This window comes from Ambystoma mexicanum, chromosome 5q, assembly GCF_040938575.1.
Source record: "Ambystoma mexicanum isolate Mex_15411 chromosome 5q, UKY_AmexF1_1, whole genome shotgun sequence".
NCBI classification, from domain to species: domain Eukaryota; kingdom Metazoa; phylum Chordata; class Amphibia; order Caudata; family Ambystomatidae; genus Ambystoma; species Ambystoma mexicanum.
Window position 1 is genome coordinate 1,255,239,392 of NC_090933.1, and position 19,787 is coordinate 1,255,259,178.

At 47.7% G+C, this 19,787-nt stretch overlaps 1 protein-coding gene across 1 annotated transcript in view; it reads right to left on the bottom strand.

Annotated features, from left to right (window-relative positions):
* The window catches only part of NAPRT (nicotinate phosphoribosyltransferase), a 1,537,890-nt gene that overhangs the window by 800,709 nt on the left and 717,394 nt on the right, over nt 1-19,787 (bottom strand). The window contains exon 7 of the mRNA XM_069621760.1: nt 13,712-13,852. Within this exon, the coding sequence (XP_069477861.1) occupies nt 13,712-13,852 (141 nt within the window). The remainder of the gene's footprint in view (nt 1-13,711; nt 13,853-19,787) is intronic.

Sequence of the window (19,787 nt, forward strand, 5' to 3'; positions counted from 1 at the left end):
GGCAGGAGTCCTCCTCCCTTGGCCTTTTTGGGGTGATAAACTACTCTGATAAGTCGACAAACTTAGAGAGTTGTCCATATATCCTTGAAACCTAACTCTGGTCCATAAGAATGAACTAGAGGGTCTCGGGGGGGGGGGGGGGGAGGACTCTTCTGGAGGACAGAGGGTCGCGATTTGTCCGCCATAGCCTTAGAGAGGGGCTGTGACCCATCTGAATATTCCTCTCAACGTCTGGATGTTCACGAGACTCTCACGTATCTCCGGCAGGTCAGGTAATGATTTCAACCAGCCTGGAGGCTCTATGGAGTTTTTCGGCGCTGACACGCTCTTATGAGGCGCCTCAGCGCTCTTATGCTGTTTGGTGCTGACGCCATTCTGACTAGAATGCCCGGACGTATGCCGTATCGAGGGTTGCAGGGAGGGCGGCCGATCATGGCGATCAGTGGGTTCCGTCGAAACTTTCGACGGACCCGTTGGCATCTGTTGCTTTCTCTGCAAATCCGTTGAGGAAGCTCGTAGGGTTGTGTGCTTTTCTTTTAGTGGTGTGGGTGTGCCCCTGTCGCCGGGATGTTGTCTCCCCATAGCAGAACCGGTGGCCTGCCTGTCAGGGCCGGGGACGGACACTCCGGAAACCGGCTGCTTCCACCGAGAGGTCAATGGCCTCCACGTCAGAGCCATGGCTGTCGCTTGAATCCTAGTCACTCGAGGCGCCTGCGAGTGCGAGATTCCTGCGAGGCGCCTGCGAAAGGGGAACCACTCTCGGCCTGATGCATGGCGTAAGCCACCCACCGCTTCGTCTGCTGATCTTTTAGCGTCTTTGGACACAAAAGTTGGCAAGACTTGCAGGATTGCTTGTTAGGATAGCGAGGTAGACACTTGTTACACTTTCGGGGACTGTCTTTCTATGGATATTTGCTGTTGCAGAACGGGCAAAATTTAAAAGGAGTCCTGTCCATAGCTCAAATGAAAAGTGACAAGACGAGAAAGGAAAAGAGGGGAGAAAAGGAAATGCATCGGCCAAAACACCAGTCGCCGAAATCAGTAGTTGTCTTCGGTGTAGGATCAGAAGTAGTCATCGATGATGAATGGACGACTATTAAACGACCGACCGTCGTGGATAATGAAATATAACTTATTGCAATTTACGAGCTCTGCATTAGGCGACCAGCTAGTTGGGTGGAAAAAAACGTTCTGAGGGACCTCGACGCGTGACGGATTTTGGGTACACTACACGTCACGTTAGGGAAAGTGTTACGAGCACGCCCATGTCGACGCCCCCTTTCGATTCTCGAAAGACAAGACGCAATACTCTGCGATTACCACTAGATGTCGGACTGTATGCACAGCATTTGATTCTAAGCAGATTCACAAGCATCAGAAATGATGTTACCTCAAAATTATTATTTCTAATATTTGTAGACTAAGTTTTTGTTTAACATTTACTGTTTATGATTGCATGATTGTTTTTGATTTGTACTGGTATGAAGTGTTTATACTTTGAATTGTGTAATGTACCTATTCTATATCTACGTGCACATTTTGTACAGAACCTACACATTCATTATGTGCATAAGTATTATACATACTCTACATATCTGTGTACATTTTTAATGGAAGCTGCACATTCATAATGAGAGTGCTTCGACGACCCGAGGGATTCAGTCACGTTCCCCTGTGAGGCTAGGGAGGTGAGCCTGCTACACAACATTCCCCTAGATGTGGGGGTAGGGGTTCCCTTTCCAATGAGGAACCCCCTTTTCATTACCCTCATACACCCAAAATCACCCTAACAGGAGACAATCAGACTTCTCTTAGATATGTTATTGTGATGTAATACCAGAAGAAAAGTAACAGACTGGTACTGTGAAGAGTAAGAGCGTAGGAGTGATAAAGAATACCTCTCTGCCAGGCACGGAGACAAAGAAACCTACAGGAGTTATGAAGACTACAACTCCAGCACAAAGGCAGGACTATACTGAGAAGCTGGCGAAGCTCCAGCATTGCGTGATAAAAGTGGGTGGGCCAAGAGAACCAGAAAAAGTCCCAGGAGTTTCAAACCGGCTGGTCAGAAAAAGCTGGTAATTCGGGGAGAATGTGGGATTCTACAACGGCAACCCACAACTGAGACAATTTGCCTGAGGTTCACTGACTGGAGAGCAGAGTAGAGGAAGCCTGCCAAGAGGCTCTGGAGGTACCTTCGACACGGGCTGATGAGAAGCCCCAACGCTGACCTCCGTGAAGCAAAGTACGCCAGCGACAGACTGCAACAGGTCTACCAATTTGAACCGAATCCCAACAGGGAAATGAGCGAGAGGTGGTGGAATGAAAGGGGAAAATCGAATGAACCCGACGTTGCCGATACCACACACAGACACAGAAGCTTGTCTCCAAAGAGAATAGAAGAAGGCAGAGAAACCATCCTGACAAACAACGAAAAAGAAGTAAAAAAGCGCCGACTTGGTGACACAGCCCCACAACGCCCACTGTAAAGGGGAGAGCGGGAGACCCGGGGAAAGAGACGAGACAGCTAAATGGGACAATCATATCCAAGAAAGTTGGAAAAACAAACATAAATATGAGACTAATCATACTTGTCCCAGTGAATGGCAAAGTCATAAGAAAAGTGAGACTTACACAGTGACTAAACATATAATCTCCCCAGAATGGCAAGATCATAAGAAGAGTAAGAGTCCAACAAGGGCTGAACCTGCTAGGTTCAGTAAGACGACGAAAAAAGAAAGGCAAGTGTCTTATTACCAGAATAAGTGTCTTTGTTCTAAAGAAGAGAAAAGGATTGTACATTTAGGAATTAGAGACAGTCCAGAGAGGACCCGGAAAAATCAAGTGAACCAATACTCAAGGGCCTAGAAGAGTCCCTTGAAAGAACTGGATGACTTATTACAAGAGAGAGCGAATGACTACCTGACGATCCAGTATTGAGGAGAAGCATTCCAGTGGAAGGGAGTCGTTCTTCAGTACTTTCTGTTGTTTAGTAATAGTGGTAGTGTCAGCCCAGTTTAGTTTTGGGAAAGAGGACAGACTTTTGATTACAGACTTCTCTATTGACAACGAGCACTCTGGTCTAGTTATGTTAGGTAGGGAAACCCTTACAATGGGGAAAGTAAGGCATTTTCTTTATTATTTTCTAATAAACCTTGTTGAATATGGCACCCATTGGTCCGTCTCCTTCTTCTGACCTACCACAGTGGGTAATGTACATACTCAACCTGTCTGTGTATATTGTGTATAGATACTGTACATTAATTCTGAGAACACGTAATGTACATACTCACCATGTCCATGTACATTTTGAATAAAAGCTGTACATTCATTCTAAGCACGTATACATACATTTTGCACAGAAGGTATACATTAGTTCTTAGCGTAATAATATACATACTCATGTTTGTGTACATTTTGAATAGAAGCTGTACATTCATTCTGAACAACTGTAATGTACATGCTCTACATGTCATGTACATTTGTATAAAAGCTGAAAGGAATCCTTACCAAACTCCTGTTAGGTGACATTGCGAGAATGAGGGTGCATCAACGAAGAACAGGTAGTTTCACCCTTTGGTCTTGCGCACTGAGGAATGGCAGCCTCTGATGTGATTGATTGATATTTTATTTCTATCGCGCTCGTACTCAAGTGTTTCAGAGCGCGACAAGGCAAGGGAGAGGAACAGGGGAGAACAAAACAGCTATTTTACTAGGCCCAGTGACATTGAGAACATGCAAGTGCATGGGAGAGTGGAAGGGGAAAAGTGCATGGAAGGAGGGAGAAGTGGAAAGTGCGAAGCAGTGGAGAAACAGATAAATAACAATAATAAATAATAAAGGCAACAAACAGTGGTAATGCAGCCAGCAATTTGCAAGTGCTAGGTTTAAGGCAGCAGGCAGGGTAGGTCTGATAAGTGCAGGAATAAAAAGGGGGGGCTGTATGGGTACAGATACAGACCCCAGTGCAAGGGGTGGCCCGGAGGCAGTACGGGAGGGTGGCAGGGTGAGCAGGTACCTGGGCCCGAAGGACAGATGATGAGCAGTCTGAGGAGGGAGATGAAGTCCAATGTCAGACTGAGATGAGGCTGTGTCTGATTGAAAGCATTTTGGCATACGTCAATGTTAGGAAAGATTTCATCAATGTGTCATTTGCGCTCCATTTGTGAACCCCCCACACTTTTTGCTTTTGTTTGGCTATCCTATCCTGACTTTTGCCAGTGCAGCACAGCCTTCAGCTGTGCTCCCCTGGGCTTTTGCTCACTTGTTATGGGGAAACTGACTCATCCTTCAGACTGTCAGTACTGGGAAACTAGGTTGCCCTTAGTCTTCGACTATGTTGCCATTTCTTGGTAACTTTTTAACATTGCACAATGTACCTTCCAGTACTGTGTGCTGCGGTCCTTTTTGTTTTATGGCCCTAGACACCCTCAAAGGATTTTTGGGTGATTGTACAAGTGTGCCTGTGACGAACTGGGGGCAGCAGTTACTTTTCATAATTGTTTTACTTCTTTTTACAGGATAAAATCGCGTTTACCGCTTTTGGTTCAAGACTGTGGCCAGGTCTGAAAATGGCAGAGCCACAAAGCCTTTTGTTCTGTCCCATAGCCATTTTGTCCCTTGCCTTCCCCCAGGTCGAGTGACCTGTGTTTTCCTTATTTGGGCATGCAGCCTCCAGCGAAAACCAATCTCTTTTGCAGTCTTCGGCATGTCACGTGTGTGCGCCCAGGAAGCGGGTTGGGACTGTCTGGTCCCAATCCAAACTACTGGTGCCAGGATGTCTGGAGTGCCTGAGTGACTGGGTCCACCGTGATTGGTCCATGACTGGGATGCCTGCATGAGAGCAGATCTTCGATTAGAAGTCCTCGACTTTGGTGCAAAGAAAATCTTGGATAAGAGAAGGAGCTGTGCATCCATTCCAGGTCGATCACCTAAGTTCTCTCTGATCTACAGAAGGAGCCAAATATCCTGTAACGAAGAAACAGACTTGTGAACCCGCCGGAGACACATTGGAAGGTTTGCCACCCTTTGCCCTTTCGTCGGACCCCTGTTTTCTTCAATCGATCAAGAAGGCATGCCAGGGTGCTTTGCCCCTTTGGAGTAGTGGGAACAACTACTCTCGGCGCCCCTTGCTTACCTACCAAAGGAGCCTGTTCGGAAGTGTTCCTGGGCCCTCCAGTGAAATGTCCAGCTCTACCTCGGGGTATCTTGCAGAATCGCTGCTGTCTTGAGTTGAAACCAGAGACTTGGGACAGGGCTAACTTGTGGTCCCATGCCCTCTCGTGCCAAATTTCTTAAGCCTAGCACCTCTGGGTCGCAAATTAATAGAGTGCGTAACACTGCACACATCTGTGAGTCCTGCATCACCTGTTGGTGACGGTCAATGTAGGTGCCTTGCTGATCTGCCCTCCTTTGCCCTGATGCCTGCTGCACCAGAATGTTCTTTGTACCTCCTTCGGAAGCTGAGAAAAGGCAGCTGTCCCGTCACGGACGATAGTTCTATCCCACAGCCGCTGAGAGCCGGAGACCTGCAAAACTGCAGGACTCGATCCTACTAGCGACCTCGACTAAACTGCCAAAGTTTGGTCCGGACTGTGCCAAGGGTCGGTGAGTACTTGCATCACTTACCGGTGGCCCCATGGCAAAACTGATCTCTTTTACGCACGAATATCCCTGAAAAGGTATTCACTTTTGGCTGGTCTAGCCTGTGCTCCCTAGCTATTCTCAACTTTTGAAAACTGCTCTGCCGCTAAGGACAGACCCTACTCGAATAGTGGGAACCAATTCTTCATCACAGTTCCCTCAACCTCCCTCAAGAAGACCTGCTTTTTGCTCTGCCTGCGAGATTGTGCGTTTTTACGCACAACTGTACTGTTGAGCACAAGGCTCTCCACTTCTTTGGGCTGGACTGCGAAAGTTAGGGAACGACTCCGAAGAATTGTGTAATGCTCCTAGTGTGCCAACTCGCCCCTTTCCTTACAGGTTGTGGCTGTGTTTTACTCCTTTGTCGCATTAAGAAACGTACTATACATATATTATCTAGTATATGAATTGTGTGGTAACTTAACTTTATAAAACTGAAGTTGTCAATTGGTCCGGCCGACAATAAGTGTATATGACAATGCATTACTTACCGTAAAAGCATTTCTGATGATTGTATCTGCTTAGATTCACATGCTGTGCATAGGTCCGACATCCAGTGGTCACTGCGGAGTATTGCATCTTGTTTTTCGTAGTCGAAAAGGGACGTCGACCGGGCGTGTCTGAAATACTATCCCTATAGTGACGTGTGTTGCACCCACAATCCCTGACGCGTCGAGGTCCATCTGTTTGTATTTTTCTGCCCTGAGGGAGCCTTCTAGACGTGAGTGAGTACAGAAAAGAGAGATATAAAAGGAAGTCTATGTTCCTTCCATCCGAGCGGGGAGGAAGGGTGGGCGCATGTGAATCTAAGCAGATACAATCATCAGAAATGCTTTTACGGTAAGTAATGCATTGTCTTCTGATGCTTGTTAATCTGCTTAGAATCACATGCTGTGCATAGACTAGCGAGCAGTACCCAGAGTTGGCGGTGGGTTATGAGAAGGAACAGTAAAGAAAAGATGTCTTAGTACTGCCTGACCCACCAGGGAGTCAGATCTCGAGTGTGCATCTAGACAGTACTGTTTTGTAAAGGTGTGCACAGAACTCCAGGTAGCCGCTTTGCAGATGGACTCAAGGGGAACATTTGCAATGAATGCTATGGACGCCCCCGTGCCTCGAGTAGAATGTGCTCTAGGCTTAAAGGGCAGTTCTCTCTTAGCAAGAGTATAGCAGAGAGTGATGCATTGAACAATCCATCTAGAAATAGTGGACTTTGAAACTGCATCCCCTTCTCTTCCTGCTGCCACCGAGACGAAGAACTGATTAGTCTTCCTCAGTGGTCTGGTTCTTTCCATGTAGAACATGACCGCTCTGTGCACATCTAGTGTATGCAGAGTTTTTTCTCCCGAGTTGGAAGGATTTTGAAAGAACGTTGGCAGTTCTATAGACTGGTTTACGTGGAATTTCGATTTGAACTTCTGAGCAAACCTTGGGTGCGTGCGTAGAACCACCTTATCTCTGTGAACTGTAACGAAGGGGTCTAGAACAGAAAGAGCCTGTAGTTCACTTACCCTCCTGATGGAGGTGATAGCTATTAAAAAAGCAGTCTTAAGAGTGAGGTCTTTAAGAGATGCTTTGTGCATGGGTTCGAAAGGTGAGCCCATGAGTCTGGTAAGTACCACGTTAAGGTCCCATCCGGGAGCTGGGTCAGCTATCGGGGGGTGTATTCTCTTTATTCCCTCCATGAAGGCCTTTATAACAACAGGGATCTTCCACCACGACACCTTGAGTTGGGAAGTGGTGTATGCAGAAAGTGCCGCTAGGTGGACTTTAATGGAATTGAACACTAGACCTGAATCCAACAAGTGGGTCAGGTATAGAACAATATGTGTGGGAGAGCAGTCAATTGGGTTGATGCCATCCCCTCTGCACCAGATGACAAATCTCCTCCACTTGCTAGAGTAGCAGTGGCGAGTGTTAGGTTTTCTGGCTTCCCTGAGAATGTCCATACATCTCTGCGGGAGCAGTAGATGTCCGAATTCTATGATCTCAGGAGCCAAGCTGCTAAGTTCATGTTCTGGGGGCATGGATGCAGAGTCTTGTGACAGCATGTTGTACGGGCAGCAGAGTTTCACTGGGGGAGATCGAGACATCTCCATCAAGTGAGCGAACCATGGCTGTCGGGCCCACATTGGGGCCACCAGTATCATGGTTACTTGTTCCTGGTGCATCTTGTGCACCACCTTGTTGAGAAGGGGAGTCGGGGGAAAAGCGTAAACAAATTTCCCTGACCATTGCATCGACAGACCGTTCCCCTTGGATTGGTTCTGGGGGTACCTGGAGGCGTAACTTAGGCATTGTGAGTTCTCCAGGGTTGCGAATAGGTCTATTTCTGGGAATCCCCATTGTGTGAAGACGTCGAAGACGATGTCTTCGTGTAGTCGCCATTCGTACTCTTCGGGCAGGGGGAAATCTCTGCTGAGTTTGTCTGCCAGCAGATTGAGTTCCCCTGGTACATGTTCTGACAGTAGGAACATGTTTTGTTTGATAGCCCACTTCCATATATTTTGGGCCAGTTTGGACAGTCCTGGAGAGTGGGTGCTCCCCTGCTTGTTGATGTAGTACATGGCTGTTGTGCTGTCTGTAAGGACTAACACCGTTTTGGCCTGTAGGTGTTCCTGGAAGGCTTTTAGCGCCTTGAACACAGCTAGGAGCTCCAGTAGATTTATGTGTTTGGATGCTACGTTCGGAGTCCACACTCCGTGAGCAGTCTGATTGGATAGGTGAGCCCCCCATCCTGTTAGGGATGCGTCTGTGGTTAGAGTGGCTTCCGCCGCGGGTGTGGCAAAAGGTTTCCCTTTTTCCAGGTTTTCTTTTGTCCACCATCGTAGCAAGAGAACTAAGGCCTGCGAGACCAGCACTGGATCGTCCCATAATCCGCTGGCCTGACACCACTGGCTGTTGAGCAACTCTTGCATAGGGCGCATGCGCAGGCGCGCGTGAGGTACCAAATAAACACACGACGCCATCATGCCTAGCAAGCGCATTGCTTTGCGTACCGTCACCTCTCGACCGGGCACATATTGAGGGATCTGAAACAGCATGTTTTTGACCCTCTCGTTGGAGGGGAAGACGAGGCCGTCCTTTGTTTGAATTAGAGCCCCTAAGAATTGTTTGATTTGGCTGGGGTCTAGGCTGGACTTCTTTTCGTTGATGGAGAAGCCCAACTGGAACAAAAGGTTTACAGTCTTTTGGGTATTGGAGAAGCATGTTTCGTAAGAATCCCCTGTTATGAGCCAGTCGTCGAGGTAAGGGTAAACTGGGATGGACAACCTGCGCAGGTGGGCCGCTGCCACTGCCAGTACCTTCGTGAATACCCTTGGTGCTGATGCTATGCCGAAGGGTAGCACTCTGAACTGGTAGTGTTTGCCCTCTATCATAAACCTGAGGTATCTTCTGTGCGCTGGCAACATTAAAATATGCAAGTATGCATCTTTCATGTCCAATGTTGTCATGTAATCTCCCTGTGATAGCAGTGGGATCACTTCCTGTAAGGTTACCATACGAAACTTCTGGGGTTCTATAAACTTGTTCGCTGGGCGCAGATCTAATACAGGGCGCATGGTTAGATCCTTTTTGGGTATAAGGAAGTACACTGAATAAATACCTTCCGTTACCTGAGATAGAGGCACGACCTCTATGGCTCCTTTTTCCAGCAGTTGTTGTACTTCATGGAGAAGGATGGCAAGGTGTTCCGGTGTCATGTGTCGTCCCCTCGGGGGTCTGTATGTTGGGGAACTGTTGAATTCGATGCACTATCCGTGGGCTACGGTGGAAAGTACCCAGCGGTCTGACGTTATTCCCCCCCATGCTGGAAAAAGGATGTTATCCGGCCCCTGACCGGTGTTGCATGGGAGGGGACGCGAATCTTCGCGTCACTTGGTGTTGTTGGGGGCTTGGGAGCCTCTGGGGGTGGACCCCTGCCCTCTCCCCTTGCCCCTGCGCTGTCCTCTTTGGCTGTACTGCCCACTATTGGTCTGGTAACTGGTGGCAGGGTACTGTTGCTGCTGATTCTGCTTTTGGCGTTGGCCACGAAAAAAGCATGTGTTGCCATAGCCGCGTCTGGTAGTGGGCTTAGAGATCTGGTCAAGAGTTTTGATAGTATCAAACTCTTTTTTAGCCATTTCCAGAGCCTCATCCACCGCCTTCCCGAAGAGGTTTGCGTCCTCAACAGGTTTATTTATTAAAGACACCTGTGTCTCCGGTTTGAACCCTGAGTTGCGCAGCCATACATGGCGTTTTAGGAGTATTCCCTGAACCAGGGAACGTCCCGCTGTCTCAGCAGCATCCAGAGAGTTCTTTACAATACTCTGGTTGACCTGGGTTCCTTCGCCAATAGTTGAAAGCAGGCGTGTACGTAATGGTTCCGGCGCTTCTTCGGCGTCCTTGCGCAGTTTGGCCCACTGCGCGTCCGCGTAGCTAGCTAGCAAAGAATTGTTGTTCGCAATTCTTGCCGAAAAGGCAGCCGAGGATGTGACTCTTTTAGCAAGGGCATATAACCTCTTGACCTCCTTGTCAGGTGGCCTCACTGGTGGACAGCGGCACCCCTGCCCTCTTCCTTGCATTAGATACTACAAGGGAATCCGGAATGGAATGTCCCCTTATGTACAGCGGGTCTGAGGGTGAAGGAGTGAAAAGTTTTTCAATCCTTGGATTAACTCCTCTGATTAGTGCGGGTGTGGATAGCGAAGGGATGATTCTTCTCTTCACTGAAGCGAGGAGGGGAATGGTCTGGCTGACTGGGGGTTTCTCCTTAATTACTCTTTCCACAAAGTCTATTTCCGGAGAGATCTCCCCAGTGTCCAGTTCGAAATGTGCTGCTGCGCTGCGCAACAGGGCATTGAATGTGGGCTGATCGTCAATGGGAGACGTGTTTCTGACAGGTGAATTGTCTGGAGGATTTAGGTTCAGGACATCAGTGTCCGAATATCCTGATGGGGATTGCCAGGGATGAGAAGGTCCTTCTTCTGGATTTTCTCCGAAGCCTTCTCCTACCATGTCTGGGCTGTCTTCCAGACATTCCTCTTGGTTCTGTCCTTCTTCATTGTCCACAAAATCATCCTCCTCTTCTAAGTATTGCTCCTCACCAGTGAGGTCATACACATTATGGATGTCTAAGGCTGCATCCTGCCTCGGGTATTTGGCCCTGGGGTCCTCCTGAGGCCCTTCTCTTGTTCTCTTGGGAGTGGGAGGGTTCTGGGTGTTCATAAACCTCTCCATTCTCTCCATGCAGAGATGGAGCCTTTCCATGGTTTCATGGGGTACCCCTGAGCGGTCTAGCGGGGGAAAATTAGTGTTTTCTTGCTGAAAACGGCTCGACCTCTCCCACAACGTTGAGGAAAGTGTCCCGTCGCCCTCCGAAAAGCCTTCCGGTGTGCTGGGGGTCCCCCCGACTGAAGGGGGTAGTCCCTGTTTTTCTTCGGGCTTTTTCGGTGTGTCTTTTGACCTTTGCGTAGCGCTCGACGTGTCTTTCGGCGTACGCTTCTGGGCGTCGGCTACAACGATCCTCGCCAAGCTCTCTGTGACTCGTTTGTCAGCGGAGGGCTGTGGTTTGGACGTTACGGGTGTCGAACATTCTACGGCGGCGTGCACTCTCTGCTGGTGCGCGCCGGCCAATGGTTTGGGGGCGGCGCCCTTATTTGCCGAAAGCCCAGTCGCTGGTCGCGGTTGCGAGAGGGGCTTCGAACCCGAACGGTCCGAGGAGGCCGCCGGTGTAACCTGCGTCTCCTTGGGCGCTGATGCTTTCTTCGTCTTCGACGAAGAAGAGCTATGGGTTGTGTGCTTATGTGATGTATCGTGTGCGTCCGCGTCGCCGGGGTGTTCATCCCCATAAGCAGGGCGTGAGCCGAGCCCGTCGGGGCCGGGGACAGACGACGAAGAGCGCGAGCGCTCTTTAGAGGGGTGTACGACTTCCGTAGCGGAGGTCGTGTTATCACGTTCCTCGTCACTGTCGGTGGTAGCAGCGGTGGGGGAAGACCCGGCCTTCGACATAGCGTAGGCCGCCCACCTCTTGACCCTACGGTCTTTTAGAGTCTTTGGCTTTAGAAGCCGACAAGCCGAGCAATCCTCCTCTACGTGATCGAGGGGCAAGCAGCGGTTACACCGTGAATGCTTGTCCTTCCAAGTAAACTTGCCCTTACAAAGTGGGCAAAACCTAAAGGGTGTCCTCTCCATAGCCGAGGCAATAAACCGTGATAACTACCCCAAGGGAAAGGAAGGGGAAAAGGAAAGGCATTCTCAGAAAAAGAATCAGAGATGTCCCACGACCCCACTCTCCCTACTGTATTTGGCCTGCGAGGACAGGCCACGTGTTCGGCAACGCCGACGGATCTCCTCCGCTCGTCCCCTCCGTCGAAGATCTTGCTTGGCGGAGACAGCTTCACCACTGCGTCGAGGGAGGGATCGATATATTAAATCTTTAAACAGGAAAAGACAACCAAAGGTCGAGGAGATGGAATGTGCAATGTCTCTCGAGGAGCTCCGCGTAAAGGCGACCAGTAGCTGGGCGGAAAAAAACAATCTGAGGGGCCTCGACGCGTGAGGGATTGTGGGTACAACACACGTCACTATAGGGATAGTATTTCAGACACGCCCGGTCGACGTCCCTTTTCGACTACGAAAAACAAGATGCAATACTCCGCAGTGACCACTGGATGTCGGACCTATGCACAGCATGTGAATCTAAGCAGATTAACAAGCATCAGAAATATTTTTACTATACACTTGTCGAAGAGTAATGTGTGGTTTGTTACTGTGTGTGCTCATTGTGGGCATCCGATCACTCTCACCCCTTCTGAGACTTAGGGCCTTATCACGAGTTGGGCTGTATTCCCGGCTGCAATACCGCTGACTGTAATAGCCCTAGCACCGACCGGTCCGGTGGTATTACCACCCGATCACGGGTTGGGCCTTAACGGTAAATCCCCATTCCTGATTGGGTCCATTGGATCCAATGGGGAATTGTCGATGCTAACACTGCAGGCTAATACAGCCGGCTGTAACACTGCCGAAAACATGGATTTTTCACCTCCAGAAAAAAGCTGCAGGTAAAATAGCCGATTTAGCACCCAACTCGTGATAGGGCCAGCCATTAAATGTGGCGGTAATACTGTTACCACTGCATTTAACGGCTACAGCCCAACTCGTGATGAGGCCCTTAGTCTTAACTGCCTGCCAAGCTACCCAGATTGGTCTGGCTTATCCAGAAGGTTCCCCTGTTTCACTAAACTACAGTGGCCTCCTAAACCTCTGCCCACCAGGTCAGAGTTTAGAAATCCATCTTAGCAGTCAATAATATGGTGGTTCCCTAGGGACAATTGAAGGTGGGGGGGGTGGCTGTTTCCTTCAAGATCCTAGAGCTCACTGGTAAGATAGTCATTATGTTTAGGTAAAATTAATTTATTCAAGCATTCCGAGGGGATGCTGGTGATGAATGTGCTACAGCGGGCAAATTACATTGCTCGGACATGAAGACCAGAATGGAGTTGCCTATTTCCTGGGTGAAACGGTCAGAGAGAGCACTACAATTAAGGTATGCATTATATGGGCAAAGAACAATTTTAAGAGGGATGGTGCTCAGTGACTTTGGTATCAAAGAGAGAGAAAAGTTAAGTGATGCACCTTTGAGCGTTAAGATTTGTGTAAAGTGAGAACACTGAGGCCTGGGCGCTTGGCAAAGTCCTGGAGTTTTGTTGAGGCATGTGTTCATTTTAGCAGAAACAAATTCCTTCTTAGCCTTGAGGTGGTTGGTTTGTGTCAGTTGGAGAGTTGTTTGGACAGGGTAAAGGCAAACTGTGAAACAGAAGGCCTCTATTCGATATTTGAATTCAGAACATAGGGGTGAAAAGCATGTAACCATGAAAATTCACACAAAGGGTTTCCACAAATCAAAAACAAAATCATAACATCTAGTGAATGAGTGGTTCTTTTGCCAATCTGCTGAGAAACCACACACCTAACCAGAAGTGCAATAGTAAGTATGCCATGAAGTTAATATTTAAAAGTGACATTTCAATTGGCAAAATAAAGCAGACCCCAATGACATTGCACTCTTTAGAATGTTACTTACTTTTCTGAACAACGAAGAAAAATGCAGCGTACTGCAAGAGACAACTTGGCAAGGTCTCCACTGTCCAAACGTACTCCTATTGCCTGGTATCCGAGCTGGTGGAGGGCAAGGGTGACTGCACAGAAGTTTGGAATCCCACTTCTGCAAAACAAAGACAGCCATAAGGAAATGGCAAATAGCCTGAGCACAATTATAATTATTATTATTGTATTTATTGAGTGCAGATCTAGCTTTGAGAAGCAACAGAGTGCTATACAGAGGTATACAACACTACAGATGCATAACGGAGCGCTTTTCAGATGTAACAGAACAGATATACAACATCGGTAGGATACAGAGGGGCACAAAGGAGGGGTACAGTTTTCCACAGTGGTGGGGCGGAGAGGAGCGGATGGTGCCTAGCGAGTAAGGTGGCGATGTGATGGCCAGGGTGTTGAGGAGGAGAGACTCCTTGAAGAGGTGGGTCTCAAGTTCTTCTCTGAACTGTAAGAGCGTGGGGCCAGTCTGATGCTGGCAGGGAGGAGGTTCCATTGTCATGGGACATAGGCACAGATGGCTTTTTTCTAGTCCTTTCTGCAGTGGCGGATTTCAATTCTGCATGTGTCCTGGCTTCTGGTGGTGAGCTGGATGCCGGAGATGCTGAATTCTCTTTGAGGTAGCTGGGTGACTTGAGAGCGACTGCCTTAAAGATGATGCAGCAAGACTTGAAGGTAATTTGTGCATGCAGTGGAAGCCAGTGAATGTCAATGAGGGCCAGGATGATGAGGTCATATTTGCGTAGACCCTTGATGAGGTGTGTAGCCGCGTGCAGGACACTTCTCAGGGGCACAGGGGAGAAACACAGAAGGACTTCGAGGAGGGCTTTGCCCCCATCCAGGTGGGATATGACCGGTGCTTGAATGGTTGCTATAAAGCTGTCCCGAAGAAGGAGGGGCTTGAACTTCAGCAGGAGGGAGAGCTGATATCAAGCTGGCTGAGATTTCTTAGCTATGTGTGTCTTGAAGGCGAGGTGTTTGTCGATGTGGAACCTGAGGGACTTGGCGCAGGAGGTAAGCTCGGGTGTGAAACCCCCAGGGTTTATGGTTGATAGCCAAGTCTGTATGCGTTTAAGCAAGCCTCAATCAGACACATGTATGCATGTAAATGCACACACACATGGATACGCCTTTTCAATAAGCCATGCAACACATTCCACTCTAAGGCACAGAAAATCATCTTACATAGTAAGTTCAGGAGCAGGTGAATGGCTAACTATGTACTGGTTCCTAATATGTAGCAATGTTTTATTAAAGCCTGCTGCACCACTCTAAGGCCTTCACATTAGGTTTGATGGATTTTGATCACCATTACTCCGTGCAGTAGTTACCCTTACTGCATGTAATAGTGGCAGGTCTTCGCCTTATTATAAGAGAGCCACCAGAAAGGCATTAACATATGGGAAGTCTCAGAAATATTTCTAAATCCCTGCAGGCTCCTTTTACGCAAGTCCACTCTTATTATGAGAATGGAAATGGACTTTGGAAGGAGCAGATAATACTGCACTGTTCAATATTAATAATTGTGCCTTAAATTGCAAAGGAGGTGAGAGGGTGGACAACCAAGCTAATTTGGCACATAGTGAAACGGCAGTAACAGCAAAAAGACTATTTGCAAAATATCTTTGCCTGTACCATTATGTCAGGTATAATAAAAGAGTATCGTAACACTTGAATTTCTACAAGCGTCAAGTTTGCTTGCTATTTTGTTTGGTTTCTGCGAGGTGCTGAATACCTCTTTAGTTTCAGAAGCATCATGCTAAATTCTCCAACAATTAAGAAGAGTGTCTTGTGTTTTGTAACTTTTTTGGGGCGTTTCTCATTGTCCTATTTTTTCCAAATCATCTTTTTTATTGAACTCTCAATGTAGGTAACACACATCAATGCCATAGTGCTGACAACATAGTAGATACACATCAAAATTTAATTTCTAGATGTTATGGATAAACCTCCAACTAAAGAGATAACTCAAGTAAAAAAATAAAATTAAAAAATGAAAATAAAATAAAACAAATAAACAGCTTTGTGAGCTCTCAGGTACAGATGAAGACCGCCAACTTCTCCTTTATCAAATGCAGTTGCACTGTTCGTCTTAAAACAGGTGTTTCAGGATTTGCATAGGAATGAACATATGTTCTCTCTACTGGACAAAATCTAGAAAAGGGGGCCAGGTGCGGGAGAATCTCGTCATGCGAGCTGATAAATGTGCAGTAAGCATTTCCATGGCTACACTCTCCCACAACTTTACCGAGTAGTATCAAATGCAGCGGCACTCTGCAGACTTCCAGAAACGTGCATGGTTTATTCTGGCCGCCACAAGTAAATCCGATTTCAGGTTTGCTTGAGCCGGTCAAAGGGTGGTTTTAACCTCATGGACATCCCCAAACAGCAGGATCAGTGGGCACATAGGGAGTAGACCAGAGGCGTTGCTGGGGGGGGCTAGAGGGGCTATAGCCCCTGATCTTTTGTTTGTAGCCCCGGATAGAATCTCAGGAGCTACAACCAAAATTCTAGCTAGCCCCCAGTCCCGACAGTTCCGACATTAGCCTAGACCCGGGTCTTTTCCAGAGCTAGCAACACCCCTGGAGTAGACTACCTGTAATGTCCTTTATCCTCGAGCAAATCTCCTGCCAATAAGTGTGTATGATTGGGCAGTGCCACCACTTTTGAGCAAGGTCTACCAACTGCCCACACCCATGCCAGCAGCGGTCTGTGTGATCAGGGCAGATCACATGCAGCCTTTGAGGGGTCAAATACCACCAATAACATAATGTAATGGCTCTTTCTTTAATAAGAGTACAGCGGCTCAAGACCAAATATGTTGCCAGGATCCGTCTAAGATTGAAATCCCCAGTTCCCTCTCACAATGTAGCATATAGGGTAGTCTATCTTCGAGAGAAGCATTTTACAGTAAATTATAGCAGGTGGATATTTTCTGTATTCCCTGGACCCTAGCACCCTGAGTTCTATTCCTTTGGGTGGTCGGCATCCCGCCTGCTTAACCGGAAAGTTTGACACCCAATGAAGGAGTTGAGCGTATCTAAATCGCTCTGTCTCGGGTACCTTGAACTGTTCTTTACATTCTGCAAATGTAAGTCGTATCCCTTCTTTGTATAGGTCTCTTAACGGTAAAACCCAGCAGATTCCCATCTTGCAAATACCCTTTTTTCTTGGTACGGGGAGAATTCCGGATTCTGCAGTACTGGGGAAAGGGGCCTAGTCCCGACTTCAGTCCCAGCTGAGAGCAAGCTTTATCCCAGTTGTATAAGGTAGAGTTGGTCGGTTCTAAGAGGCCCTGATGAGTGCCCCTCACAATTTTAAGAATGAATGATAGAGGAGCTAAAGGAAAAGTTCAATCAGGCTGTTCCAATTCTTTTCATTTTGGGTGCCTTTCCTAGAACGCCCAGTCTAACATTGGTGCTATCTGAGAGACCCGAAAATAGCGATGAATTGATGGGACCCCCCATGTCCCCCAGTTATCTGGACCTCAGGAGTATTTTGCGTGGAATTCTCGGGGGTTGACCCTGCCAAATGAATCACGCCACCGCTTTCTGTATTTCTAGTAAATTCTGTTCTGGGACAATGACTGGCAAAGCTTGGAAGGTGTGTAGGAGTCTGGGGAGCAAGGTCATCTTGACCGTGATGGCACGCCCCAGCCAAGAGATCTCCTGCATCTCCCATCGCCGATGTGTATCTTTGGCCTCTTTGCAGAAGGCAGGAATATTAGCCCCCAGGAGAGCCCTGTAAGTATTAGTAATATGAAGCCCTAGATAATTGATTTCCCGGTCGGCCCAATTAAAGGGAAAGGCTGATTGGAGCATAAGTTGGACCTCGGGATGTTCCGAAATCGTAAGCCTCACTGACTTCCCATGATTAATACAGAAGTCAGAAATAAGGGCAAACTCTTCCAGGAGCTCAATGAGTGTCAATAGAGAGACCAGAGGCTTCTGAAGGAACCAGATAATGTTGTCTGCATATAATGCTACCTTATGTATGTTCCCCCCATAAGTTGGACCGGAGATACAGGGATGAGTATGTATCATCTGTGCCAGGGGTTCTATTGCTAAGGCAAAATCTAAAGGGAAAATAGGACAGCTTTGCCTTGTGCCTCTGCCTAAGAGAATTAATAGCGACCTGAGGGCATTAACTTTAATACTGGTCGCCGGAATTTGAAAATTCGCCATAATCAGTCTGGTGAAGGATGGGCCAAATCCATATGCTGGTAAGAGAGCATGTCGATAATCCCAAGACATGCTGTCGAAGGCCCGATGGGCATCCCGGGACAGTAGGCACAGACCACCCGCAATTCTAGGAGCCAAGGCGATTAGGTTAACCACCCTTTGAATATTATCATGGGCACTTCTATTTTCAATGAAGCCAATTTGATCATTATTCATTTTCTGCGGGAGGACCTCCCCAAGCCTGAAAGTTAGTATTTTACTGTAAGGTTTTGCATCGGTATTGAGGAGGGCTACAGGGCGATACAAAGTGCACTAATCTGGATCCTTTCCTGGCTTTAACAATAAGGTCATAGCTGACTCTGCCATGGAATTCAATACCTTCCCCGACATTAAGAAAGAGTTAGAGTTTAATGAGGTGCAGTGTCAGAGAGCTTGCAAATGTTTCGTAAAATGTATTTGTGAAGCCATCTGGGTCGGGGCTTTGCCCATTGGGAGGGAGTGGATTGCTTGGGATACTTCTAGGGAGGTTATTTCCCCTTCTAGGGCCTCTCTCACATCTACAGGAACCTGGGGTAGCTGTGTCCGTTGAATAAAGTCAAACTAGGTTCCACTGATGTAGAGCCGACACCGCCCTAGAGAAGTTCTCCAGTACATGTAGTTTCTTTTCCTCCGTGATAACCCATTTCCCCCTTTGTGTCCCTCACTGCCCCTATATAATTGCGAATGGCCATCTTCTTTAGCTTGTTATTAGCTTTATTCCCTTTAGGAGTAGAAGTATTGTTTTGTCCAGAGTATCGATTTGGCAGCCTTCCCTGTCAGTTGTGCCTCTAATGTCTGCTGAGCTACCCTGACATCTTGCAGAAACCGCTGGCCACCCGTTGCTATATGTTCCTTCTCTTTAACTTGGACTTTGTCTTCTAGTACCACCTGTTGCAGTTCATGAGCCTTACCCCAAGCTACAGATTGTTCAATAATGACCCCTGCAGTACCGCCTTCCAAGCATCCAATACCGTCCGAGAATCCAATTCCCCATTATCGTTATCTTGGAAGTCATTCCCTATAGCTTCCTCAATGTGGGCCCTCAGGGCGATATCTGTCAGTATAGAGTTGTTAAGCCTCCATGGGAGCTTATGCTGAGGGGTGGCATGAACCCAATCTAGTACAAGCCTAAGAGGGGAATGGTCTGACAGAGCCTTCGACAGAATGTCTATCCCCTTGACTGCCGGAATGAGAGTGTTTGAAACCAAAAACACATCTAATCTAGAGAAGCCTTTGTGGACAGCCTAATAGAAGGTATCTTTTTCTCCAGGATGGAAAAAGCACCTCTATCAGAGAGTGTTCTCGTAGTAATGTTGTCATGGCGTAAACATTGTGTTTGTCATTAGGGGTAGGGGTTAGCGATTTGTCCATGCCTGGGTTTACACCACCGTTAAAATCACTCCTCCAGGATAATTTCACCTTCTGCAAACTCACCCAGAGTATATGAAAATCATTCGGACCATATATGACTGGTAACGTAACTTTGCGGCCATTCAAGAGAGTATTAAGCAATAGAAATGTCCCCTCTTTGTCTCACAACACCCCGAGCACCCTCAAATACAAGCCTCTACGGAACATGATGGTGACTCCCCGCTTTTTAAGGCCACTGGTGGCGAAGTACGCCCTCGGGTATAACCTATTACACAGTCGCCTTTCATCAGCTGCCAGTAGGTCGGTTTACTGCAGGAAAACGAAGGCAGCGTCTAAAGAGGAGAGTCTATGCAACAGTGCTTTAAGTTTTATTGGTGAGTTAAGACCCCTCACATTGAAGGTCAAGCATAGAAAGTTAGGGGACGCCATCATGCGCCACTTCGGACCAAT